Raw genomic sequence first — 25,688 nt, 5'->3', positions numbered from 1 at the left:
AGAATCACCAGCAGCAAGAGCGACATCATTGATGTATACAGAGAAAAGAATCAGCCCGAGGGTTGAACCCTGTGGCACCCCCATAGAGACTGCCAAAGGTCTGGACAACAGGCCCTCTGATTTGACACACTGAACTCTGTCTGAGAAGTAGTTGGTGAACCAGGCGAGGCAGTCATTTGAGAAACCAAAGCTGTTGAGTCTGCCGATAAGAATGTGGTGATTGACAGAGTCGAAAGCCTTGGCCAGGTCGATGAATACAGCTGCACAGTATTGTCTCTTATTGATGGCGGTTATGATATCGTTTAGGACCTTGAGTGTGGCTAAGGTGCACCCATGACCAGCTCTGAAACCAGATTGCATAGCGGAGAGGTGGGATTCGAAATGGTCGGTGATCTGTTTAACTTTGCTTTCGAAGACCTTAGATAGGCAGGGTAGGATAGACATAGGTCCGTAGCAGTTTGGGCCTAGATTGTCTCCCCTTTTTGAAGAGGGGGATGACCGCAGCAGCTTTCCAATCTTTGGGGTTCTCAGACGATACGAAAGAGAGGTTGAACAGGCTAGTAATTTGGGGTTGCAACTATTTCTGCTGTTAGGTCACCTAACAGCACAAGCTCTGAAGATGGATCGGAGGCAATCAATTCACATATGGTGTCCAGGGCACAGCTGGGGGCAGAAGGTGGTCTATAGCAAGCGGCAATGGTGAGAGACTTGTTTCTGGAAAGGTAGAATTGTACAAGTAGAAGCTCAAATTGTTTGGGCACAGACCTGGATATTAAGACAGAACTCTGCAGGAGATTGCAACTCTGCCCCCTTTGGCAGTTCTATCTTGTCGGAAAATGGTATAGTTAGGGATGGACATTTCTGGGTTTTTGGTGGTCTTTGTAAGCCAGGATTCAGACATGGCTCGGACATCCAGGTTGACAGAGTGTGCTAAAACAGTGAAAAAAAAAACTTAGGGAGGAGGCTTCTAATGTTAACATGCATGAAACAAGGCTTTTATGGTTACAGAAGTCGACAAATGAGAGCGCATGGGGAACGGAAGTGGAGCTAGGCACTGCAGGGCCTGGATTAATCTCTACATCACCAGAGGAACAGAGGAGGAGTAGGATAAGAGTATGGCTAAAGGCTTTAAGAACTGGTCATCTAGTACGTTCGGAACAGAGAGTAAAAGGAGCAGGTTTCTGGGCACGGTAGAATAGATTCAAGGCATAATGTACAGACAAAGGTATGGTAGGATGTGAATACAGTGGAGGTAAACCTATGCAGCGAGTGACGATGAGAGACATATTGTCTCTAGAAACAACATCATTTAAACCAGGTGAGGTCACCGCATGTGTGGGAGGTGGAACTAAAGTGTTAACTAAGGCGTATTGAGCAGGGCTAGAGGCTCTACAGTGAAATAAATAATAAATAATAATAATAATAATAATAAGGCAATAATTACTAACCAAAACAGCAATGGACAAGGCATATTGACATAAGGGAGAGGCATGCGTAGCCGAGTGATCATAGGGGCCCAGAGAGTAGCTCGGCGGGCCGAGACACGGCGATTCAGACAGCTAGCGGGCCGGGGCTAGCAAGCTAGCAGAAGGGCCTTAGAGGGACGTTACTAGGGAAGAAGTCTGTTGTAGCCCCCTCATGCTGTTACGTCGGCAGACTAGTCCTGATGGAGCAGCAGGGCTCCGTGTGGTAAAAGGGTCCAGGCCATTTGGCAGAATAGGTATATTGGCCAAAGAATTTGTCCGATGGGCCTCTTCAGCTAACAGTCCGATGTGCTCTAGACAGCTAGTGGGCCGCGGCTAGCAGATGGGCTTTCAGGGGACTTCGCGACGGAGGAGCCAGTTGAAAAATCCCCTCGGGCGAATTACGTCAGTAGTCCGGTCGTGATGGAATCGGCGGGGGTCTAGGTCAAATGGCAAAATAGGTATTGTAGCCCAAGGAGTGGCTGATTGACCTCTTCGGCTAGCCGGGAGATGGGCATATAAAAGGCTAGCTACAGGGTAATTTGTTCTTGCTTCAGGACAGAAACGTTAGCCAGGAGTGTGTCAGATCTTGCGGTAGGAATCCGGAGATATGGACAAAAATAAATCTGATTTGCTCTGGTTTGAGTCGCTTATGTAGACTGGTAAGAGTTGTCCGGGCTAAACATTAGCTGGACCACTAGCAGTGGCTAGCCCACTACTAGCTAGTAGCTAGTTAGCTTCTGTTGGGGGTTCCGGTTCAAAAGTAAAGAAAATAGCAGATCTACAGCACGTGAGGCGGATTGCATGTTGTATGTTGAAGTTGAGGTTAAGAAAAATATATTTTTAAATGTATGCGAAGAAAAAAATATATAAAAAGATATACACATGGGACAAGACGAGGACAAAGACGTCTGACTGCTACGCCATCTTGGAATCAAAAAATATATATACCAGGGCCAAAATATACTCCTATACCAGGAGGTGTCAGAGGAAAACCCTACAAATGGCCAAAGTCTCCAGCCACCCAAATTATAGACTGTTCCGATGCTACCACATGGCCAGTGGTACTAGAGTGGAAGGTCTGGGACCAAAAGAATCCTGAACAGTTTGTACCACCAAGCCAGAAGACTACTGAACAGTTAATCAAATGTCTACCCGGACTATTTGCATTGACCCCTTTTGTATTTCTCTATTTTTCTTTACACCGGCCCTATGCACACTCACTGGACTCTAGCCACACACACACACACACACACACACACACACATTTTCACACTCATCACATATGCTGCTCCTACTCTGTTTATTAACTATCCTGATTGCCAAGTCTCTTGTACATATTATCTCAATCACCCCACCTCTCTCGTACCCCAGCACATTGACTCGGTACCTGTACTCCTTGTATATAGCCTCGTTATTTTTATTGTGTTGCTATTTTTTATTTTTTGCAAATTATTCTTACTATTTAACTCTGCATTGTTGGGAAAGGGCTGGTAAGCATTTCACTGTTAGTCTACACCTCTTGTATTTCGGTGCATGTGACAAATAAAATAGGTTTTGATTGAATTAAGATGGTACCATGGAGATAGGCTAATCCAGTTAGCTGTGTCCCAGTTCCTTGTCCTGTTGGTGACCTTCTGCTGCCTCTGGGTTCTCTATCCCGCTCCGACTCTCTCCATGAGAATCATCTCTGTCAACTATGACCTCTGTGTGTGGTTTCACTGGATTAATAGGTCAAGGGTCACACGGTTCCAGTTCATTGAAGGCCCTTGTTGAGATCTGTCTGTCTCTGTGTGCATGTCTGTATGTATTTTATGTTTGTCTGTGCCTGTCTGTCTGTGCCTGTCTGTCTGTGCCTGTCTGTCTGTGCCTGTCTGTCTGTGCCTGGGTAGTTGTTAAACACTTGACAAAAGTATTTGCAAAAATGTTGGTGGATCGATAGATTGAGTGACTTTCTTTCCTTGTTCTAGATTGTTCTGGAGAACAGCAGTCGTGAGGACAAACACGAGTGTCCGTTCGGCCGCAGCAGCATCGAGCTGACCAAGATGCTGTGTGAAATCCTCAAAGTGGGAGAACTCCGTAAGTCTCTATTGGTATTAACTACCCTCCCCTCAACACCTGCCTGGTGTCATATCATTGCCTCGCTATTAGATCATAGTGTGCTTATAGGGTCGTATTCACAGGCAACCAAACGGACCGAAACCGGGAGGGATTACCTGAAGTTGTCCAAACAGGGAGGGATTACCTGAAGTTGTCCAAACAGGGAGGGATTACCTGAAGTTGTCCAAACAGGGAGGGATTACCTGAAGTTGTCCAAACAGGGAGGGATTACCTGAAGTTGTCCAAACAGGGAGGGATTACCTGAAGTTGTCCAATAATAAATGTTTTTTTTCTGTTGCTACGATGAAAAAGTTTTTGCTACGACCCTGATTTACTTACAATGGCGTTCTGTGGATTGTATGGGTGCTGAATACCAGATATGGGATGGATGCTAATGCTCTGGAGGGATGGAAATACCCTCCAGAGCATTTTACCGTCTCAGTCAGACTAGAAGAGTAAACTCTGTCTCCTGCAGTGAAGATAAAGGGACCCATTATACTTTGTAATTGTGCTGGAGTTCATCAATTCTTGATGAAGTGAGTAGACTTCAAGTGAGCCCTATTCCCCCTCCTAATACACTGAATCAGCCTGGGACTCGCACTCCCGCAGGGGGAAAAAAGCTGGCTCATGTTCCAGTCAAGAAAAGACTCCCTACACTTCTACACCCCTTATCCACTCCTTAGTACATCATGTAAGGTTGAAGAGGAGGCCTATCTGCTAACTTCATCTTAGTGGGATGGAAAGGTTGGAAATGTAGCCTACCGAAAAATAAAAAAAATCCCAATTTTAGAAGTGATACTGTGTTATGAAAAAGAGACCACCTCTTGGTAAGGATCTGTGAAGCAGAGGGTCTGAATTGAAATCCAAACCTTAAAGCGTATATCCAATCTCTGATTTCCTCTGCGATTCAGCTGTGGACTCTCCGTATTACAATCGCATATCAGTTTTGACCGAGACGCTCGCTCATGCATGGTTCTGGTTAGTTTGTGTAACTCTGCACTCTAACTTTAATGGCCTTTATACTCATTAATATTGGTGGCCATGGAAGGGGTCATGCAGATGCAGTAGGACTATGCAGCAGTGTAGCAGGGTTGGGGTCAATTCCATTTCAAGTCAGTCATTTCAAGAAGTCAATGGCAGTGTTCAATTGATTCGTTGATTTTCAATCATATGAGTTGAAAACTGACATTTATCTTCAATGATTTATAAATGATTTTATATCAATGATTTATAAATCCACATTGAATTCAGTTAGCTTTCTGATTTGATGAAGTTCAAATGAGATCGAGCCCAAAGCCTGGCGTGAGGTGTTAACAGGGGCTGAAACAGCTCAGAGGGGGGAGGAGGGCCCTGTGTGTTAGGTGACACCCTAGGGGTGAACCCCCCCACCCCTCTCCTCTCCATCTGTCTGGAGGTACGCTCCACTGGTCTGTGTCTGACAGGCTTGTCTCTTATCACAGTCTGGAACACGCACAGCTTTTCTTTCTCCTATTTTTGTGCCTACTGCCTACTTGGCATGTGTCCCAAGCAAAAAATATTTGATGTCATTGGCAAACACCTGGTGTTATAATTGTTGAATAAATTTAATGTATAATTTTGTCCTAAATGTTTTTGTTCATGTTGGTCACATTTTTGTTTGTGTTCAGACATGCTATATGTGTGTAAAAACCTCATGGTTGTGGATGTCTTATCCTCTCTTCCTCGAGCGTTAAATGTTGACGACTACTGTACTGTATAATGGCTTCACTAAGCGGATGGATGGTATATGGGGCTGGTAGGTAGCTGTCCTAGATCAAATCACATTTTATTGGTCACATACACCCACAATAACATTGTTAAATATGTGTATGAAATGCTAAAAAAAAGATGCTGAAAAACTAATGGCATGGAATTAGTGGAACCCACCAGAACCCCCCCAGTCCATGTCAAGGCCTGGGACACGACATATTCCAGACAGAGAAAGACACTGAGGGTGAGGGGGGGAGGGGTACGGGATGACAGTGACACTAAATATTCTTTCGTAGCCAGGCATATACAATGAGTGTACAAAACATTAAGAACACCTTCCTAATATTGAGTTGAATATTGAGCAACCCCGTTTGCCCTCAGAACAACCTCAATTCATTGGCGCATGGACTCTACAAGGTGTTGAAATCGTTCCACAGGGATGCTGGCCCACGTTGACTCAAACACTTCCCACAATTGTGTCATGTTGGCTGGATGTCCATTGGGTGGTGGACCATTCTTGATAAACACAGGAAATTGTTGAGTGTGAAAGACCCAGCAGCGTTGCAGTTCCTGACACAAACCTGTGCACCTGACACCTACTACTATACCCCGTTCAAAGGCACTTAAATATTTTGTCTTGTCCATTCACCCTCGGAATGGCACACACACACACACACAATCCATGTCTCAATTGTCTCAAAACCCTTCTTTAACCTGTCTCCTCCCCTTCATCTACGCTGAATGGAAGTGTATTTAAGAAGTGACGTCAAGGGATCATAGCTTTCACCTGTATTCACCTGGTCAGTCTATGTCATGGAAAGAGCAGGTGTTCATAATGTTTTGTGCCCTCAGTGTACAGCAAAGCATTTTATTAGTGACAAGATGACGACATATAGAATTTGGCATCACGTCTTTATTCAGTCTCAAGGCAAACCAACAGACAGAAGCGTAGCATTTTAAAGTGTCATTATGACACTTGGGAGTTGCACTCAGTATAATTCAACAGAGCATCCACGCATATGGAAATTAGGAGGGAAATGGAAACAGGGAGGTTTAATGTTCACAAATGGAGGTTATATTATAGGAAAGGAGTTGGGACAGGATGGGTAGAGGTAGTTAGATGAAGTCATCCTGAGCTCTCACTGCAGCCTAGGACGTCTCTAAATGATTTACTGTAAAAGTGTGAGGGCAGAGACAGACGCAACCCTCCACTGACCCCAAAACAGTATTAAATTAAGTCCGAAAGGGAAGCAGTGGTAATTTTAATGGTCTGCCTTCTTTAAAAAAGAGAAAATGAAACACTCTGGTGTTAGCGTGGAGGAGAAAGAAACATTCAAAGCCATAGCTCTTTCTCTTCACGATAAGGAATTAATCTCTGCGCCAACCGTGACAAGTTTTTTTTCTCGGATCATTTACTTTCGTTTGCGGCTGTGAAATGCCAATAAACCTCCGGTGGGTTTTGGACTTCTTAGTTCCCCATCTACCCAGGCGAATCACACAACAGGATTCTGGCAGTGCTTTAGGCGTCTTTTAGGCCTTTTTAGTTTTAGCCTATAATTCTCCATCCCCTCTGTCCCTCCACTATCCCATCCCACTCTTTAATAGAGCAAAACCTCCATCCCAAATAGCACCCTATCTCCTATATTCTTGCTGCTGGTGAGTCTCTGATCCACCTCTACGCAGACGACACCATTCTGTACACTTCTGGCCCTTCTTTGGACACTGTGTTAACAACCCTCTAAACGAGCTTCAATGCCATACAACTCGCCTTCCGTGGCCTCCAATTGCTCTTAAATACAAGTAAAACTAAATGCATGCTCTTCAACCAATCGCTGCCTGCACCTGTCCGCCCGTCGAACATCACTACTCTGGACGGTTCTGACTTAGAATATGTGGACAACGACAAATACCTAGGTGTCTGGTTAGACTGTAAACTCTCCTTACAGACCCACATCAAACATCTCCAATCCAAAGTTAAATCTAGAATTGGCTTGCTATTTCGCAACAAAGCATCCTTCATTCATGCTGCTAAACATACCCTTGTAAAACTGACCATCCTACCGATCCTCGACTTCGGCGATGTCATTTACAAAATAGCCTCCAATACCCTACTCAATAAATTGGATGCGGTCTATCACAGTGCCATCCGTTTTGTCACCAAAGCCCCATATACTACCCACCACTGTGACCTGTATGCTCACTGGCTGGCCCTCGCTTCATACTCTTTGCCAAACCCACTTGCTCCAGGTTATCTACAAGACCCTGCTAGGTAAACCCCCCTTATCTCAGCTCGCTGGTCACCATAGCAGCACCCACCTGTAGCACGCGCTCCAGCAGGTATATCTCTCTGGTCACCCCCAAAACCAATTCTTCCTTTGGCCGCCTCACCTCCCAGTTTTCTGCTGCCAATGACTGGAACGAACTACAAACATTTCTGAAACTGGAAACGCGTATCTCCCTCACTAGCTTTAAGCACCAGCTGTCAGAGCAGCTCACAGATTACTGCACCTATACATAGCCCATCTATAATTTAGCCCAAACAACTACCTCTTCCCCTACTGTATTTATTTATTTTTCTCCTTTGCACCCCATTATTTTTTATTTCTACTTTGCACATTCTTCCACCTCAAATCTACCATTCCAGTGTTTTACTTGCTATATTGTATTTACTTTGCCACCATGACCTTTGTGTTTTGCCTTTACCTCCCTTATCTCACCTCCTTTGCTAACATTGTATATAGACTTACTTCTCTACTGTATTATTGATTGTATGTTTGTTTTATTCCATGTGTAACTCTGTGTTGTTGTATGTGTCGCACTGCTTTGCTTTATCTTGGCCAGGTCGCAGTTGTAAATGAGAAGTTGTTCTCAACTGGCCTACCTGGTTAAATAAAGGTGAAATAAACAAATTAAATAAAAAATATGGTGAACCTCTTTTGACGATAGGGGAAAAGGGTCCCATTTGGGACACACCCCTTGGCTTATACCTTGAGGTTATTGTAGCCTACTGCCATTTTAAATCGGGTGCTGTGGCTTAATATCCCCCACTCAGACAACACCACCACAACAACGACCACAACAACCGCCGCAGAGCAGATTGCTGGGTCAGAGCTCGTATGAAGGACGCAGGGTATTCTGGAACATTCTCAAGTCAACAGATCAGTTTGAAAGAAGCTTTTCTCTGTTTTCCTTCCTGGGGACTTTGGTGGGTGCCAGACGGCAACGACAACGTGCATTGCACTTTAATTTTTCCATTTGACCCGAGGTTCAATTACTGCCACAGTCGCCACCATAAATAAATATTGTTTTGGTACTTCTCTGGTTTGTATTTATATATTTGTATGCAGATGTGTGGTGAGCAGGTTGGGAGTTAAGGGGTATGCATGGGGCTTGTTTGGGCGAGCTTGCTGGGCTGTGTGTGTGTGTGTGTCACCTTGCAGCTTGGCTCTGTGTGCATTATTCATGTTCCCTTCCAGGGGTCCCCTCTCCTCCTCTCCAGCACCCCACCGCAGATCTTAAAGATTTATTGTCAGCAGCCCAGCATGTTTCCCCAGAACCGGTGTTAATGGAACGTCTGGTGGGCGGTCGGGCGAGCGGGCATGCGGTCAGACGGGCCGCGTCTCTCTCTCTTTCTCGTTCTTTTTCTATTCAAAAGGCCCATGTAATATTTATGACGTTATTTAGATTGGCGGCTGGTAGTGGCAGTGAAAAGTGTCCTGGTTATTGATTCATGGCATTTCCTCTCCTTCAGACACAGGACAGATTGTATTTGTGGGTTCAGAGAGGAGAGGACAGGAGAGACAGGACTGGGCAGGTCTCAGAATTACCATGGCCTTCTCCATACCTGTCTCCTGGATGCTGGTATCATTCTGTAGAGCGAAGCGTAGAACTTTACTTTTTAAGGTAGTTTACGTTTGAGCCAACATGCAATGTCTACCGTGAATCCTCTCTGAAGTAATGCCTAAGCTTTAGCTCATCGGGTTAACACAGTCTTGTGACCACAAACCAGTATGAATCATGTGATGTCAGTTTTGTCTGACTGTTTGGAATTGAGTGATGTCATCAGCTGTTACCTGTGAGGTTGTTGTCCAGTCACGGTTGTTCCCTCCGAGGCTCCTCTCTGCTGTGTGCTTGTGAACTCCAGCAGGGTCCCAAACTGATTAGCAGTAACACATCCTTAAATAAATAAAGGTTGAATAAATACACACACACACACACACACAGTCACACGCAGTCACCTACCTGATTGTAGGTGTGATGTGTTTGGAGTCTGTTAGTAAAATGCCATAGGGGATACTCCAGTCATCTCCTTAGTGAAGCAGCAGTGTCAGCCAAAGGTACGGACACACACACCAGTAGTGAGAGATGGAGTGAATGTCTTCTTGGTCTGCCTCCAAGTGAGAAATTGGCGTTGAAGAGGGAAGGAGTTTGTTGCTTTTAGAAGCTTGTTCTACTCTCCCCAATGATTATCCAAATAAAATGCAATTTGTTGAATAAATGATCAGAGACCAAAGTATTTGAGTTTATAGACTGCTGCTGTGTGGATGAAAGCACACAAAGTTTAGACAATACATTACATTTCCTCTTACTGGGTTCACTTAGTGCTTTATAGCTTACTTTCATCATTGATGGGATCACTTCCAGTACACAGAAAAGTAGTTACTACAATTGATTAAAGAGTGAAACCCTGGCCAATGGAGATTCAGGCCTGGTTAGAATGAATTCTGCCACTGAGAAGGTCATCAATAGGTTTGATGCTAGAACTTCAGAGAATCTGAACATTAGCTTTTAAAGGAACGATCCTATTTGAAGTGACTAGTTAAATCCTGTGGTTTTAGCCAGTAAATCCTCTTACGGATGTTGTAGCGGGTGAAGAGGATGAGACTAAAGGGGTGGAAGGAGTAAAAGGGTGGATGATGTACATTTTCTAAAGAGGTTTATCTTCCCACTTTGTCCCCATCTCTTCCTTCATCCGCTCTGATCTAACGGGACTTGACAGGTGAAAGCTGCACGGTCTAATCCCATCCACTCCTTATCACCAGAGTTTTCCCTGACTGTTATTTTCCAAGGAACAACTCTGGGGTCGTAGTTACAGCCCACAACTATAGCGCCTGGGTACTCCTGGTAAGGTCACACGGTGAGGACAACACCACTTTACACTTTTGAGACGGATCCCATCGACAATGAGCGTAGTAGCTCTTCCATGTGCTGAAAACAAGCAGATATTTGAAAAGACAGCGCGCACATACACAAGCATGGGTTGTTTTCCACCGACTGCTAATGTAGTGGAATATAAAGTAGAAAAAACGGTGTGCTCATTCCTCAGCTCTGACAAAATGCTTGATGTAGATTAAATGCATTGTAATGTTGAGATTGCTCCAACGTCTTTTTTTCCCTTCAGAGCAGGAAATAGAATAGTGTTGGCTTTGTGTGTGAGACAAGAAGAATCGGAGTTTGTTTGTTCTGTCCGGGACAGCTGTTGGTAGTAGACTGTAAGAGATGTGTGTTTATTTGCATACTCTACATTTCTCTATTCCTCTGTATTTGAGGATGGCAGTCGCATAATGAAAAGATGTGAAGAACGATTTGAAATAATAATTCACCGGAATAAGTGATTTTGATTTGTCTGCTTCTTATTTCTGAATTGGACAGGGCTGTGTGGTTTAGAATGGATGTGTGTGTATTTCTTCGTTCAGGAATCATTTTTTTCTGTATTCAGGCACGGCTGTCAGATGTGGAATAATAGATGTTGATTTTTCTCGTGAGAATGATCTGATTTCTCTGCCTGTTTTTTTTCTCGTGAGAATGATCTGATTTCTCTGCCTGTTTTTTTTCTCATGAGATTGATCTGATTTCTCTGCCTGTTTTTTTTCTCATGAGAATGATCTGATTTCTGCCTGTTTTTTCTCATGAGATTGATCTGATTTCTCTGCCTGTTTTTTTTTCTCATGAGATTGATCTGATTTCTTGTTACCAAACTATAGTTTTGGCAAGCCTGTAAGGACATCTACTTTGTGCATGACACAAGTCATTTTTCTAACAATTGTTTACGGACAGATTATTTCACTTATAAATCACTCACAATTCCAGTGGGTCAGAAGTTTACATTCACTAAGTTGACTGTGCCTTTAAACAGATTGGAAAATTCCAGAAAATGATGTCATGGCTTTAGAAGCTTCTGATAGAAGCTACTTAACATGCTTTGAGTCAATTGGAGGTGTACCTGGAGGTGTACCTGTGGATGTATTTTAATTTATTTTATTTTAACTTTAGTTAACTAGGCAAGTCAGTTAAGAACAAATTCTTATTTTCAATGACAGCCTAGGAACAGTGGGTTAACTGCCTTGTTCAGGGGCAGAGCGACAGATTTTTACCATGTCAGCTCGGGGATTCGATCTTGCAACCTTTTGATTACATGTCCAACGCTCTAAACACTAGGCTACCTACCACACCCAAGGTCTACCTTCAAATCCAGTGCCTCTTTGCTTGACATGGGAAAATCAAAAGAAATCAGCCAAGACCTCAGAAAAAAAAATGTAGACCTCCACAAGTCTGGTTCATGCTTGGGAGCAATTTCAAAACGCCTGAAGGTACCACTTTCATCTGTACAAACAATAGTACGCAAGTATAAACACCATGGGACCATGCAGCCATCATATCACTCAGGAAGGAGACGCGTTCTGTCTCCTAGAGATGAACATACTTTTGTGTGAAAAGTGCAAATCAATCCCAGAACAACAGCAAAGGACCTTGTGAAGATGCTGGAGGAAACAGGTACAAAAGGATCTATATCCACAGTAAAACGAGTCCTATATCAACATAACCTGAAAGGCCGCTCAGCAAGGAAGAAGCCACTGCTCCAAAACCGACATAAAAAAGCCAGACTACAGTTTGCAACTGCACATGGGGACAAAGATCGTACTTTTTGGAGAAAGGTCCTCTGGTCTCATGGAACAAAAATAGAACTGTTTGGCCATAATGACCATCGTTATGTTTGGAGGAAAAATGGGGAGGCTTGCAAGCCGAAGAACACCATCCCAACTGTGAAGCACGGGGGTGGCAGCATCATGTTGTCAGGGTGTTTTCCTGCAGGAGGGACTGGTGCACAGCATAAAATAGACCGCATCATGAAACAGGAAAATTATGTGGATATATTGAAGCAACATCTCAAGTTGAAGCTTGGTTGCAAATGGGTCTTCCAAATGGACAATGACCCCAAGCATACTTCCAAAGTTGTGGCAAAATGGCTTAAGGACAACAAAGTCAAGGTATTGGAGTGGCCATTTCAAAGCCCTGATCTCAAAGCCCTGACCTCAATCCTATTGAAAATTTGTACAAGCAAGGAGGCCTACAAACCTGACTCAGTTACACCAGCTCTGTCAGGAGGAATGGGCCAAAATTCACACAACTTATTGTGGGAAGCTTGTGGAAGGCTACCCAAAACATTTGACCAACGTTAAACCATTTCAAGGCAATGCTACCAAATACTAATTGAGTGTATGTAAGAGTGTATGACCCACCAGGAATGTGATGAAAGAAATAAAAGCTGGAAAAAATTATTCTCTCTACTATTATTCTGACATTTCACATTATTAAAATAAAGTGGTGATCCTTGTGAAAAATGGATTTTAATTTTAGTTGGCGAAGGTGTATGTAAACCTCCAACTTCAAATGTATATTAGGGTGTGTGTGAGCTGTTGTAAGTCTCAGTCTCTGGTCTGTTGTTTTCACCACACTGGGTTACCTACCAGCCCTGATAACTCTCCCTGTCCAGTCAGTCACCTTCTCTCCATCTAATACATCTTAACCTGTCTTGTAGACTCTTCTCTTCTCCACGCACTACTGAAGAGTCCTGAACAGTTACTACTCTATACCTTGCATCAAACCATGTACATGTGTGATAACTAATCGTCTTTCTTGACCACAACTGTGTTCAAATATTTAAGTCCTGCTGTTTTAAAGTTCAATTTTCAAATGGAATTGCCAACATGGCAATAAATACAACTGATCTTACTCAACTGAGTTCTCACATTAAATGCAGCATTAAAAAACAGTTCTGTTGATGACAAGGGGAATCGAAACTCAGCTGTTCACCATGGATGAGTCCCAAATTAAACCCTATTCCCTTTGTAGTGCACTTCCTTTGACCAGGGCCCGTAGGGAGCAATGGTACCCCATTGCCTTCATAGTGCACTAAATGAAGTACTATAAATGGGGAACAGGGTGCAACTTGGGACAAAAGTATCCTGCCAGCGTGGACACTGACTGGCCCTGACACTGACTGGCCCTGAAAGGTGTTGCTGATGCTGCGTCTCACATACACACACGAATGCACACACACACCTTGCTCTCCGCTACACACACACACACACACACACTCCCCTTGTCGCAAGGTGACGTCCACGTAGGGCTGGGCGATATGGCCTAAAACTCATATCTGCATTTTTTTTTTCTAACTTATTGGCGATTCACGATATATATCTGTCTTCTTAATGTTTTCTCTAAATAAGCTTTGTTGTAAAGGTAAAATACACTGCATTTAAAACAGTCAGCAATAATCTAATGAATTCAGAGCTTGTGAAATTATATCTAGTCTGAATATATTCCTTCCACAAGCATAAGACCCACTAATCATTTAATTATTTTATCAAAATAGTTGTACCTGCTTTTCTTTTTACAATAATCACTGATCTGGCTTTCAGGTCTGACTATAAAAATACACTTTTTGTTACAAATTTAACCAGAACCATGCATAATGCACATTCACTAATAATGTAGCAGGCATTATAAAAAATGAACACCGGTTTCATAAACAGTCTCTCAAGCACAAGCCCACATGTTAGTCAGTAGCCAACTAATATTTATATTTCAATTTTAGCCAACATGGATCCAAGTATAATTTCACAAGCTCTGAATTCCGCTAACAAAAGGAAACAGTTAATGTTATGAACAGAACTTTATGTCCGTCTCCAACTGTTTGAACAGCATGTCAGCCTGTCCACTTTGTTCAGATGTTGAAATCAAGTGGTTCTACCTTGTTTCTCAGAATGAGAACGAGTTGCCAATTCCTTATATAATTGTTTTATGCTTTATGCTAAGCAACTAGTATAACAATCTTTATTTGACTAAAATGCTGCTAGCGATACGTGATACCATTATGCACTTGCAACTAACTGAGCATTCATTTTCCAGAATGAATGTTCATTGGTACATCAGTTTTAGTAGTGTCTGTGCTGCTCGAAATTTGAGGAGTTGAAACATAAACAGGGTAACTCCTCTATTAGAGTAAAATAATGTCCCAATGTGTTGGTGTCCATATGGCCGATTCTGTTGGACCAAACCTCAAATGCAAATAGCAAGTTAACAGTTTGTCAGAGAGAAAGAAGTGATCAATCATCTTTGTTGTTGTGAATGGTAGGGGGAGGTGACGCGAGAGGTTTCACTCGCCAAAATCTGTCAAATAAACCCAATGCATTTATGTGTTTATTTTGAACCTAAGCTTATCGCCTGCCTTCCCTCCTTTGGGACAACGACTCCCATTGTTAGAGTGGAGACATGAGCATCTAGTCATTACATACAGATCTCTGGTGTAAATGGGAAGGTGCACAGCACAGAATGAGCGAACGAGACGAGACCAAAAATACAACATGAGAACAAGCCCACATAAACACTCATTAAAATGAAAAATACCAAAAACATTGATTCTGCAAAACAGGCATTTGGAATATCGCGGGGGAAAAAAACATACATTTGAATGAATCGAATTAATTCGATATATTGCACAGCCCTACGTCCAGGCCTGCTGGCGTGGTAATTGGAGTGAGGAAGACACATTTTCAGTGTATATTTGTCATGCTGGTTCCCTCCCTCGCTCCAAGGTGACTCTCCTCTGTGTTCCTCCTCTTGTTTCTCTCTCCCTTTAATCTCACTGGGCTCAGACAGATGTCAGGAAGGCTCTCTGCCTGCAGGTCCCACACTCACACGCTGTCTTTTACCTTCTCTCACACACACATTTATGCTCGCTCCCTCTCTCTCGCACACAGACCAACACCCAGACACACACACTCTCCCTTTCTACCCCCTCTTCCTCTCCTTTCTCTCTCTCTCTCCCTGTCTGTCACCTCTCCCCTCCGTGGTCATATCTGTGTGGCTAGTGTTTGCTCTGTCTGTTGAGCTCTAATTAGCTATGTCCAGACAGGCGTCAATGTTCTGGAGCCTTCGTGGCCCACCCTTGAAATCAAACAGAAGTCTCTGAGATTACAACTTTTACCTCCAGGGCACCGACCACTCAGTCACAGCTGAGGATAGATAGGAGATGGGTTGTGGCATTCCCAGAGCAGGCTCAAGAAAAGTGTTTTTTTTGTCCATTAAAATAACATAAAATTGATCAGAAATACAGTGTAGACATTGTTAATGTTGTAAATGACTATTGTAGCTGGAAACGGCAGATTTTTTTTAATGGAATATCTACATAGGCGTACAGAGGCACATTATCAGCAACCATCACTCCTGTGTTCCATTGGCACATTGTGTTAGCTAATCCAAGTCTATAATTTTAAAAGACTAATTGATCATTAGAAAACCCTTTTGCAATTGCAGTTGAAGTCAGAAGTTTAGTTGGACTCATTTTACTGTGGATATAGATACTTTTGTACCTGTTTCCTCCAGCATCTTCACAAGGTCCTTTGCTGTTGTTCTGGGATTGATTTGCACTTTTCGCACCATACCTGAGCGGTATGATGGCTGCGTGGTCCCATGGTGTTTATACTCGCGTACTATTGTTTGTACAGATGAACATGGTACTTTCAGGTGTTTGGAAATTGCTCCCAAGGATGAACCAGACTTGGAGGTCTGCAATTTTTTTTCTGAGGTCTTGGTTGATTTCTTTAGATTTTCCCATGATGTCAAGCAAAGAGGCACTGAGATTGAAGGTAGACCTTGAAATACATCCACAGGTACACCTCCAATTGACTCAAATGATGTCAATTAGCCAATCAGAAGCTTCTAAAGCCATGACATAATTTTCTGGAATTTTCCAAGCTATTTAAAGGCACAGTCAACTCAGTGTATGTTATCACAATTCCAGTGGGTAAGAAGAAACAGTGAAATAATCTGTCTGTAAACAATTGTTGGAAAATTACTTGTCATGCACAAAGTAGATGTCCTAACCGACTTGCCAAAACTATAGTTTGTTAATAGGAAATTTGTGGAGTGGTTTAAAAACAAGTTTTAATGACTCCAACATAAGTGTATGTAAACTTCCGACTTCAACTATTATATGTATGTATGTATGTATGTATGTATGTATGTATGTATGTATGTATGTATGTATGTATGTATGTATGTATGTATGTATGTATGTATGTATACACGCACGCACACACACACAGTACCAGTCGAATTTGGACACACCTACTCATTGAAGAATAATAGCGAAGACATCAAAACTATGAAATAACACATATGGAATCATGTAGTAACCAAAAAAGTGTTAAACAACTAAATCTATTTTATATTTGACATTCTTCATAGTAGTCACCCTTTGCCTTGATGACAGTTTAGAAGATTGATGGCCGTTTGTTCTTTAGAGGATGTCGCTATATGGTCTATTTCTGTTCGAGTCTAACCTCTTGAAGAGAGACACACATACACATACACATACACATACACACGCACACACACATATACGCACACACACGCGCACACACACACACACATATACACATTCACACACATATACACACACACATATACACACTCACACACATATACACACACACATATACATACACACACACATATACACACACACACACACACACACACACACACACACACACACACACACACACACACACACACACACACACACACACACACACACACACACACACACACACACGCACACACATACACACACGCACACATACACAGACGCACACACACACACATACATACACACACGCACGCATGCACACACACACAGAACTGAATGAAGGGAAATAGTGTACCAATGTCCCAGGATATCTGGGTCTGTCAGATTTAAACTGTATATTTACAAATCAATGTGTTCCATTCTGTTTGTGCGTTACTGCTTATGGTAACACTTTGTTATGCAATAATGTATTTGTTCCATTCTGTTTGTGCGTTACTGCTTATGTAATACTGTGGTATATAGTAATGTGTTGGGCGTTACTGCTTATATAATACTGTGGTATATAGTAATGTGTTGGGCGTTGCTGCTTATGTAATACTGTGGTATATAGTAATGTGTTGGGCGTTGCTGCTTATGTAATACTGTGGTATGCAGTAATGTGTTGGGCGTTACTGCTTATGTAATACTGTGGTATGTAGTAATGTGTTGGGCGTTACTGCTTATGTAATACTGTGGTATGTAGTAACGTGTTGGGCGTTACTGCTTATGTAATACTGTGGTATGCAGTAATGTGTTGGGCGTTACTGCTTATGTAATACTGTGGTATGCAGTAATGTGTTGGGCGTTACTGCTTATGTAATACTGTGGTATGCAGTAATGTGTTGGGCGTTACTGCTTATGTAATACTGTGGTATGCAGTAATGTGTTGGGCGTTACTGCTTATGTAATACTGTGGTATGCAGTAATGTCCTCTGGCAGTCTCTATGGGGGTGCCACAGGGTTCAATTCTCGGGCCGACTCTTTTCTCTGTATATATCAATGATGTTGCTCTTGCTGCGGGCGATTCCTGATCCACCTCTACGCAGACGACACCATTCTATATACTTTCGGCCCGTCATTGGACACTGTGCTATCCAACCTCCAAACGAGCTTCAATGCCATACAGCACTCCTTCCGTGGCCTCCAACTGCTCCTAAACGCGAGTAAAACCAAATGCATGCTTTTCAACCGATCGCTGCCTGCACCCGCATGCCCGACTAGCATCACCACCCTGGATGGTTCCAACCTTGAATATGTGGACATCTATAAGTACCTAGGTGTCTGGCTAGACTGCAAACTCTCCTTCCAGACTCACATCAAACATCTCCAATCAAAAATCAAATCCAGAGTCGGCTTTCTATTCCGCAACAAAGCCTCCTTCACTCACACTGCCAAGCTTACCCTAGTAAAACTGACTATCCTACCGATCCTCGACTTCGGCGATGTCATCTACAAAATGGCTTCCAACACTCTACTCAGCAAACTGGATGCAGTCTATCACAGTGCCATCTGTTTTGTCACTAAAGCACCTTATACCACCCACCACTGCGACTTGTATGCTCTAGTCGGCTGGCCCTCACTACATATTCGTCGCCAGACCCACTGGCTCCAGGTCATCTACAAGTCCATGCTAGGTAAAGCTCCGCCTTATCTCAGTTCACTGGTCACGATGGCAACACCCATCCGTAGCACGCGCTCCAGCAGGTGTATCTCACTGATCATCCCTAAAGCCAACACCTCATTTGGCCGCCTTCGTTCCAGTACTCTGCTGCCTGTGACTGGAACGAATTGCAAAAATCGCTGAAGTTGGAGACTTTTATCTCCCTCACCAACTTCAAACATCAGCTATCCGAGCAGCTAACCGATCGCTGCAGCTGTACATAGTCTATTGGTAAATAGCTCACCCTTTTTCACCTACCTCATTCCCATACTGTTTTTATACTGTTTTTATTTATTTACTTTTCTGCTCTTTTGCACACCAATATCTCTACCTGTACATGCCCATCTGATCATTTATCACCAGTGTTAATCTGCAAAATTGTATTATTCGCCTACCTCCTCATGCCTTTTGCACACATTGTATATAGACTGCCCATTTTTTTCTACTGTGTTATTGACTTGCTAAATTGTTTACTCCATGTGTAACTCTGTGTTGTCTGTTCACACTGCTATGCTTTATCTTGGCCAGGTCGCAGTTGCAAATGAGAACTTGTTCTCAACTAGCCTACCTGGTTAAATAAAGGTGAAATAAAAAAAAAAAAAAAAAAAAAATGTGTTGGGCGTTGCTGCTTATGTAATACTGTGGTATGCAGTAATGTGTTGGGCGTTACTGCTTATGTAATACTGTGGTATGCAGTAATGTGTTGGGCGTTGCTGCTTATGTAATACTGTGGTATGCAGTAATGTGTTGGGCGTTACTGCTTATGTAATACTGTGGTATATAGTAACGTGTTGTGTGTTACTGCTTATATAATACTGTGGTATGCAGTAATGTGTTAGGCGTTACTGCTTATGTAATACTGTGGTATATAGTAACGTGTTGGGTGTTACTGCTTATGTAATACTGTGGTATGCAGTAATGTGTTGGGCGTTGCTGCTTATGTAATACTGTGGTATGCAGTAATGTGTTGGGCGTTACTGCTTATGTAATACTGTGGTATGTAGTAATGTGTTGGGCGTTACTGCTTATGTAATACTGTGGTATGTAGTAATGTGTTGGGCGTTACTGCTTATGTAATACTGTGGTATGCAGTAATGTGTTGGGCGTTACTGCTTATGTAATACTGTGGTATATAGTAATGTGTTGGGCGTTACTGCTTATGTAATACTGTGGTATGTAGTAATGTGTTGGGCGTTACTGCTTATGTAATACTGTGGTATGCAGTAATGTGTTGGGCGTTGCTGCTTATGTAATACTGTGGTATGTAGTAATGTGTTGGGCGTTACTGCTTATGTAATACTGTGGTATGCAGTAATGTGTTGGGCGTTGCTGCTTATGTAATACTGTGGTATGCAGTAATGTGTTGGGCGTTACTGCTTATGTAATACTGTGGTATGTAGTAATGTGTTGGGCGTTACTGCTTATATAATACTGTGGTATGCAGTAATGTGTTGGGCGTTACTGCTTATGTAATACTGTGGTATATAGTAATGTGTTGGGCGTTACTGCTTATGTAATACTGTGGTATGCAGTAATGTATTTGTTCCATTCATTATGTTGTGACACACCCATTACAAATCTAAATGTATCAAGTGTTGTAAGAATCAAGACTTTGGGGCGTAACTCTTCAATACAAAGGTCATTATCACATTAGCTTCTGACTTCCCTTGCAGGCCCTATTCTCACTTATATCGCTTGACACGCATAGAATGGCCCAGATTGAATTCTTTATCTCTTCAATTATTTGTTCTGCGTGGGAGAATTGTGTTGGTTAGATTTAAATATTCAGTTACCATTCAGGAGACATTACTCTAGTTGGAGAGTAACAGTATGAATAATACAACGTGAAGAAAAAAATGACTTCTCTGCATGGGGATGGAAAGGTCAGGTTGTTCAGACACTATGAACATGTTATGAACATGTTATAACCATGTTCTGAACATGCCAGCAAATGTCACCTGAGGTGTGTCCGTGCACTGTTGGGAATAGTGGGAGGGAGGATGTTACAGAACATTCAGATAGAAAAGTATTGAGTAGAACATTTTTTGTTTTTTTTAGATTGAATAGGAAATCGTGTTGGCTCTATTCATTCTATTTCTATCTGCAATGTTCCGAACATTTCACATGACTGAATAGACTCCAGGATGCATCACAAAGTAGAGATCTCCAGGACTGCAGCTCTGCAGCCACCCTGTCCCAGTGTATTGAGAGCGGAGCGCCAAGTCTAGGTCCAAAAGGTTTCTAACCCCAAGCTGAACAGCTCATCAAAAAGCCCCGTTTTTCATTGGTGTTTTTTTTACACTGCTGCTATTCGCTGTTTATCATCTATGCATAGTATCTTTACCATTACCTACGTAAAAAGTCCTACAAGTTTCCTTGCTGATTGAAATATATCAAAATCAACATTTTATTTGTCTAAGGTGTTAGTAGCAATATCACTGAAGAACACCTTCAGAAAGTATTCAGGCCCCTTGACTTTTTCAAAATGTTGTTGTTACAGCCTGAATTTAAATTTGATTAAATGGAGAGTTTTTTTGTCCCTGACCTACACACAATACCCGATAATGTAAAAGTGGAATTAGTTTTTTTTTAAATGTTTACAAATATATTAAAAAGAAAAATCTGAAAAGTATTTAACCCCTTTGTTATGGCAAGCCTAAATAAGTTCAGGAGTAAACATTTGCTTAACAAGTCACATAATAAGTTGCATGGACTCAATCTGTGTGCAATAAGTGTTTAACATGATTTTTGAATGACTACCTCAAACCTTGTACCACACACACACACACACACACACACACACACACACACACACACACACACACACACACACACACACACACACACACACACACACACACACACACACACACACACACACACACACACACACACACACACATCAATATTATCTGTAAACTCCCTCAGTCGAGCAGTGAATTTCTGACACAAATTCAACCACAAATACCAGGGAGGTTTTCCAATGCCTCACAAAGAAGGGCACCTATAGGTAGATGGTCAAAAACAATTGTTTTTTTAAATGCAGACATTGAATATTCCTTTGAGCATGGGTATGTTATTAATTACACTTTGGATGGTGTATCAATACACCCAGTCACTACAAAGATACAGGCATCCTTCCTAACTCAGTTGCTATAGAGGAAGGAAACAGCTCAGGGATTTCTTCATGAGGCCAATGGTGACTTTAAAACAGTTACATAATTTAATGGCTGTGATAGGAGAAAACTGAGGATAGATCAGCAACATTGTAGTTACTCCACAATACTAACCTAATTGACAGAGTGAAAGTAAAGAAGCCTGTACAGAATAAAACATATTCCAAAACATGAATCCTGTTTGCTACAGGGCACTAAAGTAATACTGCAAAAAATGTGGCAAAGCAATTAACTTTTTGTCCTGAATATAAAGTGTTATGTTTGGGGAAAATGGTTGTCTGCTTTCCACTTGACACTGGGAGATGAATTCACCTTTCAGAAGGACAATAACCTAAAACACAAGGCCAAATCTACACTGGAGTTGCTTACCAAGAAGACCGGGAATGTGGCTGAGTTAGTTTTGACTTAAATCTACTATGTCAAGACCTGAAAATGGTTGTCTAGAAATGATCAACAACAGAGTTTGAAGAATTTCGAAAAGAATAATGGGCAAATGTTGCATCAGACCAAAGGACATATTTCCACCGGTCTAATGTCCATTGCTCAGGTTTCTTGGCCCAAGCAAGTCTCTTCTTCTTATTGGCGTCCTTTAGTAGTGTTTCTTTGCAGCAATTCAACCATGAAGGTTTGAATCACACAGTCTCCTCTGAACAGTTGATGTTGAGATGTGTCTTTTACTTGAACTCTGGGAAGCATTTATTTGGGCTGAAATTTCTGAGGCTGGTAACTCTAATGAACTTAGCCTCTGCAGCAGAGGTAACTCTGTTCTTCGTTTCCTGTGGCGGTCCTCATGAGAGCCAGACACTGTCAGTGATATATTTAGAATTCAAGGCACACTTAACCTGTGTGCAAAGCTGTCATCAAGGCAAAGGATGGCTACTTTGAAGAACCTAAAAGATCAAATATATTTTGACATATTTAACACTTTTTTTGGTTACATGATTCCATGTGTTATTTCATAGTTTTGATATCTATTATTCTACAATGTAGAACATTGTCAAAAGAAAGAAAAAACCTTGAATGAGTAGGTGTGTCCAAACATTTGACTGGTACTGTATGTAAATTAAATATTTCTAAAAGCATGTTTTCACTTTGTCGTTATAGGGTATTGTGTGTAGATGTGTGAGAGAAAATATATATTTAATCCCATTTTAAATTCAGGCTGTAACTCAACAAAATGTGGAATAATTCAAGGAGTATGACTACTTTCTGAAGGCACTGTAGATGGATTGAGCTGAGAAACCAGATTTCGCTCTCGGTGGGGAGTTTATGATGAATCCGGTAACCCAATAAACACACAGTGATTTCTCCCTCCCAGTGTATGTAATGCAGTCTAATGCAGTCTAATGGAGTTCCCTCGGGAAACAGTTAGATTAGCTCTCTGGCCACACCATTGGCTGAGGACAGGGGGGGAGGGGAACAAGGGAGGAAAAAGGATGAGAACAAGTGAGAAATGAGGCAGGAAAGAGGTTGGAAAGGAGGAGAAGGAGGGAGAAACAAGGGAGAAGGAAGGAGCCATTCCCTTTAATCACAACATGAAGCCTCCCATCAGAGTCATGCAGTATTCCGAGCCTTCAACCTCTCACATAGCCTCCCATCAGAGTCATACAGTATTCCGAGCCTTCAACCTCTCACATAGCCTCCCATCAGAGTCATACAGTATTCAGAGCCTTCAACCTCTCACACAGCCTCCCATCAGAGTCATACAGTATTCCGAGCCTTCAACCTCTCACATAGCCTCCCATCAGAGTCGTGCAGTATTCAGAGCCTTCAACCTCTCACGCAGCCTCCCATCAGAGTCATACAGTATTCAGAGCCTTCAACCTCTCACACAGCCTCCCATCAGAGTCGTGCAGTATTCAGAGCCTTCAACCTCTCACACAGCCTCCCATCAGAGTCGTCCAGTATTCAGAGCCTTCAACCTCTCACACAGCCTCCCATCAGAGTCATACAGTATTCAGAGCCTTCAACCTCTCACACAGCCTCCCATCAGAGTCATGCAGTATTCAGAGCCTTCAACCTCTCACGCAGCCTCCCATCAGAGTCATACAGTATTCAGAGCCTTCAACCTCTCACACAGCCTCCCATCAGAGTCGTGCAGTATTCAGAGCCTTCAACCTCTCACACAGCCTCCCATCAGAGTCATACAGTATTCAGAGCCTTCAACCTCTCACACAGCCTCCCATCAGAGTCATACAGTATTCAGAGCCTTCAACCTCTCACACAGCCTCCCATCAGAGTCATGCAGTATTCAGAGCCTTCAACCTCTCCCACAGCCTCCCACAGAGTCATACAGTATTCAGAGCCTTCAACCTCTCACACAGCCTCCCACAGAGTCATACAGTATTCAGAGCCTTCAACCTCTCACACTGCCTCCCATCAGAGTCGTGCAGTATTCAGAGCCTTCAACCTCTCCCACAGCCTCCCACAGAGTCATACAGTATTCAGAGCCTTCAACCTCTCACACAGCCTCCCACAGAGTCATACAGTATTCAGAGCCTTCAACCTCTCACACAGCCTCCCATCAGAGTCGTGCAGTATTCAGAGCTTTCAACCTCTCCCACAGCCTCCCATCAGAGTTGTGCAGTATTCAGAGCCTTCAACCTCTCACACAGCCTCCCATCAGAGTCATACAGTATTCAGAGCCTTCAACCTCTCACACAGCCTCCCATCAGAGTCATGCAGTATTCAGAGCCTTCAACCTCTCACGCAGCCTCCCATCAGAGTCATACAGTATTCAGAGCCTTCAACCTCTCACACTGCCTCCCATCAGAGTCGTGCAGTATTCAGAGCCTTCAACCTCTCACACAGCCTCCCATCAGAGTCGTACAGTATTCAGAGCCTTCAACCTCTCACACAGCCTCCCATCAGAGTCGTGCAGTATTCAGAGCCTTCAACCTCTCACACAGCCTCCCATCAGAGTCATACAGTATTCAGAGCCTTCAACCTCTCACACAGCCTCCCATCAGAGTCATACAGTATTCAGAGCCTTCAACCTCTCACACAGCCTCCCATCAGAGTCATGCAGTATTCAGAGCCTTCAACCTCTCACACAGCCTCCCATCAGAGTTGTGCCGTATTCTGAGCCTTCATCTTCTCACACAGTACAGGAGAATAACTCTGTCTCTGTTGTAGATACATGTGGAAATGTTAACAGAAAAGGCCCATAGTGTGTTCACATTCTGGATCATTTAAGAACTTTCCCTGTCAATTCAAATAAATTCTTTAGGAGTCCTCCAAGTGGCACAGCGATGTAAGGCACTGTGGCACAGCGATGTAAGGCACTGTGGCACAGCGATGTAAGGCACTGTGGCACAGCGATGTAAGGCACTGTGGCACAGCGATGTAAGGCACTGTGGCACAGCGATGTAAGGCACTGTGGCACAGCGATGTAAGGCACTGTGGCACAGCGATGTAAGGCACTGTGGCGCAGTGCTAGAGGCGTCGCAGCCGGCCGCGACCGGGAGACCCATGAGTCGGCGCATAATTGGTCCAGGTTAGGGAAGGGTTTGGCCAGCCGGGATGTTCTTGTCTCATTGAGCTCTGGCGGCTCCTGCGGCAAGCCGGGCGCATGTACGCAAACACGGTCGCCAGTTGGACGGTGTTTCCTCCGACACATTGGTGCAGCTGGCTTCCGGGTTAAGCGAGCAGTGTGTCAAGAAGCAGTGCAACTTGGAGTTGCAGCGATGGGACAAGACTGTAACTACCAATTGGATATCACGAAATTGGTATGAAAAAGGGGTAAAAAAAATACAAAATACAAAAGGAAAGCATCATTAGACTAATCTATGGATTTCACATGACTTGACAGGGGCGCAGCCAAGGGTGGGCCTGGGAGGGCATAGGCTTACCCACTTGGGAGCCAG

General features: G+C 43.0%; 1 protein-coding gene and 1 long non-coding RNA gene across 8 annotated transcripts in view; one reads left to right on the top strand and one right to left on the bottom strand.

Annotated features, from left to right (window-relative positions):
• Positions 1-25,688, top strand: part of elmo1 (engulfment and cell motility 1 (ced-12 homolog, C. elegans)) — a 192,756-nt gene that overhangs the window by 100,481 nt on the left and 66,587 nt on the right. For all 6 annotated transcript variants that reach the window (XM_052472646.1, XM_052472647.1, XM_052472648.1 and 3 more), the window contains one exon: positions 3,434-3,542. In XM_052472646.1, coding sequence (XP_052328606.1) covers positions 3,434-3,542 — 109 coding nt within the window. The remainder of the gene's footprint in view (positions 1-3,433; positions 3,543-25,688) is intronic.
• Positions 23,269-24,005, bottom strand: LOC127909959 (uncharacterized). Of its 2 annotated transcripts, none has more exons than XR_008073161.1 (3): positions 23,941-24,005; positions 23,500-23,548; positions 23,269-23,450 (listed from the first exon to the last, which is right to left on the bottom strand). It is a non-coding gene; the product is annotated as an uncharacterized LOC127909959 (long non-coding RNA). The 2 variants fall into 2 exon arrangements; XR_008073160.1 differs by lacking the exon at positions 23,941-24,005 and adding an exon at positions 23,745-23,903.

This window comes from Oncorhynchus keta, chromosome 20, assembly GCF_023373465.1.
Source record: "Oncorhynchus keta strain PuntledgeMale-10-30-2019 chromosome 20, Oket_V2, whole genome shotgun sequence".
Classification (NCBI taxonomy): Eukaryota; Metazoa; Chordata; class Actinopteri; order Salmoniformes; family Salmonidae; genus Oncorhynchus; species Oncorhynchus keta.
Note: the sequence above shows the minus strand (reverse complement) of the source record. Positions and strands in the feature narration are given on the sequence as shown.